The sequence below is a fragment of the Cucurbita maxima genome, unplaced genomic scaffold (assembly GCF_002738345.1).
Source record: "Cucurbita maxima cultivar Rimu unplaced genomic scaffold, Cmax_1.0 Cma_Scf00022, whole genome shotgun sequence".
NCBI classification, from domain to species: Eukaryota; Viridiplantae; Streptophyta; class Magnoliopsida; order Cucurbitales; family Cucurbitaceae; genus Cucurbita; species Cucurbita maxima.
In genome coordinates this window covers 3,321,439-3,326,988 of record NW_019272038.1, presented here as the reverse complement: position 1 = coordinate 3,326,988, position 5,550 = coordinate 3,321,439, and the positions used below count along the sequence as shown (strand labels likewise).

The 5,550-nt window shown below is 32.9% G+C and overlaps 1 protein-coding gene across 1 annotated transcript in view; it reads right to left on the bottom strand.

Moving 5' to 3' along the window:
* Positions 1-2,629: 2,629 nt before the first annotated feature.
* Positions 2,630-5,550, bottom strand: part of LOC111496570 (UPF0587 protein C1orf123 homolog) — a 3,336-nt gene continuing 415 nt past the window's right edge. Inside the window, exons 2-4 of the mRNA XM_023147054.1 lie at positions 5,080-5,187; positions 3,995-4,162; positions 2,630-2,997 (exon numbers count right to left, since the gene is read on the bottom strand). Coding sequence (XP_023002822.1) covers positions 2,875-2,997; positions 3,995-4,162; positions 5,080-5,187 — 399 coding nt within the window. The 3' untranslated portion in view covers positions 2,630-2,874. The remainder of the gene's footprint in view (positions 2,998-3,994; positions 4,163-5,079; positions 5,188-5,550) is intronic.

The window sequence follows — 5,550 nt, the reverse complement described above, 5'->3', positions numbered from 1 at the left end:
TTTTTTTTTTTTTTTTTTTTTCATCAAAGTAGAAATCAAGAACAAGATTGATTTTAAAAAATGAAAAATAAAAGAGGAACTCAAAATGAATGTAAGTTTGACTTTAAAATCACGAAGATTGCTTTAGAAGAATTTTCAGTGTTCTTACAAATTCATCATTATTCCATTATATTCGTTTAGGTTATGTTGCTGCGAAAATCATATATAAATGCCTTCAAATCTTTGAACTGCATAATTGAATATTTGCCAACTTCGATATTGAATGTTTTCCTACGGTTTTTTTCATCAGAGTTTCTGATGCCACGCTCCAATGTGAAATATAAAAATAAAATATAAAAAATAAACCACTATAGGTGAGACCCAAACGCTAACATAATGTTCAAGATCTTATCGTGAAAGTTGCAGGTTGTTTTGGTTAAGCTTAAAGGTGTTAAAACGGAAGATCGGGAATAATCTTGAGGTTACTTTTGCAATTTGAAATTCGAACGATAATAGGTGAGTTTTCATGGATTACAAAAGAGGTGAGGCAAGAAGAAGAGATACAAAAGAACGAAACAATTTATTTACTAATCATAACAACAAAATACAGCACAAATCATCATCAAACCATCACAACCTGCAATTCTGTATATAAGAATGTGTAACAAAAGAGGTCCTCTGCACCAGACGTGTAGGAATTAAAATCCAACAAAACGCCTAAAACAAATCCCCAAGGTTACTTCGAAAAAAGAAAAAAGGAAAGCAGAGCACAAATATATCGAATCATGGCAAAATCAATAACCAGATCGTGAGACGCCAGTACCTCAGATCCTGAGAGTAGATCCAAGGACGAGAGCGACGAAGAAGGCGGTGCAAGCGGAGACGAACGACGGAGCAATCGAGGAAGCAGGGGAGGCAGGGCTGGGCGCCGGAGCCTCCTGAGCTGCGACGGAAGCGACGGCGATGATGAGGGCAATGAGAGCCATAAGAGAAGCTTTGTAGACGGTGGCCATTGTTTCAGATATTTGTTTGTTGAGGCTCCGGCGAGAGGAAGAGATGGATTGAAAGAAGAGAGACCGAGAGAAGGCCTCTTTGGTTGGAAATGAGAAATGAATTTCCGCAAAGCCTTTTTATAGTACCGAATACAAACAAATTTATTCCGAGAAAGAAATGGAAAAATAAATAAAATTTAAAAAAAAAATACAAATTTAAATTTGTTTAAAAATAGATAAAAATTAAAATAGTCAATTTTGATAACAAACTAATAATTCAATTAATTTAAATATTATGAGTATTTTTTAACACTTTTTTAAATTTTTATGAGTATTTTCTATATTTTAATTTTTTAAATTAACAAAATTATTGTTATATTAAAAAATTAACATAAAATAAATATTTTCAAAAGGTTAATTGGTAAGATAAGGATTTAAATTTTCCTTTTTTCGAAGCACGGCGTCGTTTCCTGTATAACGTTCGTTGGTCCGTTGTAAAGTGGGACATTCTTAGCCTCGATCCAGAGGCTACAATGACGCGTGGCTCACACGAACGAGCATTAAACAGCTGTGATCGAATCGGACGGTCTAGATTAGAGCGTGAAGAACAACGCTAAATAAAAAGGAAAGGAGGAAGAAAGATGCGGAAAGCCACTGACTGAAACAGCGAAATAAAAATAAAAAGGGGAAATTAATGTGGATGGGGACCACAGGTGCAATGGAGAAAGGCAGTTAGGAGTGTGGGGCCCGTGATACAGAGACAGGGCTGTGTTGTTAAGAGATGACAGGTGAGGGTGATTGGCTGGTGATTCTCGCTGTGTTATTTTTTTTTAAATATGGTTCCAGAAACTTCCTTGTGATCTTAGGGCATATAAAAATGAAGATTATTTTTCGTCTAAATTATTAAAATGCTCTTAAATTTTGTTTATTATTTAAAAAATATTTTTATAAACACTCTAAAATTAAAAATCCATTAAAAAAAAAACCTTATTTAACTTATTAGTGTTTTATTTTTTAATTTTGTTATGTTTTAAAAAAATGGATTACGTTTCAAAATTTATAATTTTAAAATTTAATTAAAGAATTGAAATGTTTTGTTAAAATAAAACTAAATAAAAATAAGCACAAAAATGAAAAAGACTACAAAATTATAAAATAGAATAAAAAAAATTGCAATTTATACCTTATATTCAATTTTTGTTAATTCACTAACTAATTTCAAAAAAAAAAAAAAAAAAAAAACCCAATTAACTCACTAATTTAAGTAAAATCAAGTTTGACACAAAATTGATAATATAAAACAATATTGAATGAGTAGAAAAAACAGATAGTGAGTGAGATAAAAGTAAATTTTTTTTATTTTTAAAAATAATTGATAAATTCATATATGATTGATTAAAAACATTTATTTTGGTAGGATAATTAATCTCGAAAGAATAATATAAGAACAAGAATAATCGGATTATAAATTTTGGTAATGGAACTAAAAAATTCCTGGTTTCCTAGTGGAACCCCATTTCGCCCAAGTTATTGCGAAACCGGCAAAAATTAGCGATTTTGTGCACAGCTTACTCATAGTGTAGATCCCACTTAGTATATTGTATTTGACCGACAATAATTTAATTAAAAAGAACTAAATAATAACTGAAAACATATAGTGTTATGAAAATATCCATCACTTCGATCATACCATAGATTTGTGTTTAAAACATGATAAGCAATCTTGCATAATGATATCAATCATTCACTCATTCATTCATTCACTCACTCATTCATTCAAACTCCTCAAACTTCATACTCATTTTTGGGAAGTGATGCATCAAAGTATAGAGTGGATGATATCAATAGCAGCATCAAAATGCTCAATTTTTTACATCCAGAGATCTAAGGTGAGGATTACCTCCTACTTTACCGACTCAAATGTGGCCTCTAGATTGGAAATCATGACAGGGCATTCTCCCTTCTCATCATACTCTGCATACTCACCTCCAGACAAGTCAATGTCCTCGAACTTGGTCCCTTCTATCTGTGCAAAAGAAGGCAGCTGCTTTCAAACTTTTATGCAAACTAAAGCCGCAAGAACATGGACAATATCATTGTTCATAGTTAGTGAGTTAGGGGAAAAAATGTTAGACAGCATGATTATAATAAAAGGGTTAGTGTATCGAGGCATGTTCTTCATTGTTTTCAATCTCATTGTGCAAAATTTTCACGCCTCTATTTCAGAAATATTAATGCTCGGGGATAGAGCTGTAAGAGTAGGGACTATATAAATTACTTGCCGTTTATATAATCTCAACGAAGAATGTCACTCATTGATTTTGGACAAGAGACATTAGGAATCACGAATCTTCACAATAGTATGATATTGTCTATTTTGAGCATAAGCTCTTATGGCTTTGCTTTTGGATTTCTCAAAATGCCTCATATCAATAGAGACACATTCCTTACTTATAAATCCCTAATCATTCTCTAAATTTGTCAATGTGGGACTCCCTTCCAATGATCCTCAACAATCCTCCCATTGAACAAAGTACACTATAAAGGCTCCTCTAAGATTTATGGAGCTCCTGAACAGTCTCTCCTTAATCGAGGCTTGACTCCTTCTCTGGAGCCCTCGAACAAAGTACACACTCATCATTACAGAAAATTTATTTTATCAAATCAAGGTTACAGTCACAGACATCTCTAATGAGCTATATCAGGAACAAAAAGCTATAAAAAAATTCAAAAAAATTCATCTATAATGAGCAATATTAAGAAAAGAAAACTCGAACAAAAAGAAGAGAAAAGAGAAGCAAAATCCCCTAATAAAAATTCTTTTTAAAAAAAAAGACAGAAGGAAAAGTATGAAAGAGGAAGGATATTCTATTCTCATATGCCAACTCTAAAACGCGGTGAATCTGCATGCATGTTCATGGAGTTCAGAAAACTATATCCTTTACCAGCGGAAACAGGTAGACCATGTCAAATACTTCTTGTTTATTACATGAGTTGGAAGGTAGGTAAATTGGAGAACTTACAGATTCTGCTTTCCATCCAGGTCCAAATATGAAGCCCACAGGCTCATAACCTCTGCAGTCAAATAACATCAAGGGAGATGATTTCCCTGATTCACTTGTTTCCTGAGTCAATGGTTGACCTCGCCCCGGAATCATTGTAATAGTTCCATCCCTCCCACAGAACTTGCACTATAAGAAAAAGTGCATGAATATTGCAGTTGAGTTTGGAGGTAATTATTTAAGTGCAAACGGAAATGATTGAGCCTAATATTTGAAATAAACCATAGTTTAACACAAGGCAGTCATCCCTGATGACTGATAAGTTTAATTTTCAAGCCGTTCCCTTAAAAAAGATAAATGTACATCTCTCTCTTTGTATAATTTCAGCATCCCCATGAAAGAAGTGGAAAGTAAACTGAATATCACAATGATATCGCCATAAGTCTCCAATTTCAGAACTGATATTCGCACAAAACAGGAAAGGCTGAAAAATGTTATAATTTCATCATCAAATGATATTGGGAAACATATTAATTTCCATATTGCTTGAAAACTGATACCTTCATGTCATTTTGATTATTGACCCAAGTTTCCAAAGACACGGTAATAAGTTACTTCAAACCCACAACAGTAGAGGAAAATGACATTTATTTGATTTTAAAAAAAAAACAATAAGGAACGGAAGCAGTATAAGCTAACTCAGAATTTGTGATCTTGAGCGTTAAAAAGTTGAGAACAAATCATGTAGTATTGTAATCAGGAAGGACTGGATCCTATTACTAACATTGTTTGGAGAAATTACAGGAATAGATCACTACAACATGGCTAGTTCACATCATTGGATATATGAAAGTGGAATTACAAAACATATTTGGAATCTGCATCTGATAGTGATTAGAGGCATACTGATTTTGAATCTAAATTCAATGGTTATTAGGGCACAACCACAAGGACTTATTCAATTCAATAGCTTTTCCATTAAATATGGAAGCCAGAAATTTCCTTCTCTTTCCCTCCATTTTCTGATCAACCAAGGAACGATCATGTTTATATCAAAAACTGGTTTATATACTTTCTAAATATTACTATCTTTGAAAGAGAACTACCTTTTGAACGAGATTAGTAGTCCCTTTACCCGCTTGGAGAGGAATAGTTTCATTCAAGGTCACACAAGTTTCTTTCTGGCTCAACTCTCCGCATCTCCCGCATTTGACCTTCAAATCGAACACATCACACAAATAAGATAAATATAATAACCAATTCGCAGCAGCAAAGAGAAAGAGAACAAACTCAAGAATCATAAATATATAATATATGATGTATTCGGATCGGTTCCAGTACACATGTTAACATTTTAGGGATAAAACTGAAGAAACGACCATATTATATCAAACCAAAAGAAGGATGATGAAGAGGAACATGCTAACAAACAAAATTCCAGCTACGGAGGTTGTACACAGGGAATTCCACAAGTTCAAGTGAATGACTTACAAATTCAGTAAACGATTCAAGAAAAACCACGGCAGAGAAATGGAAATCAAATGAAAGATTTAAAAAAAAAAAAAAAAAAAAAAAAA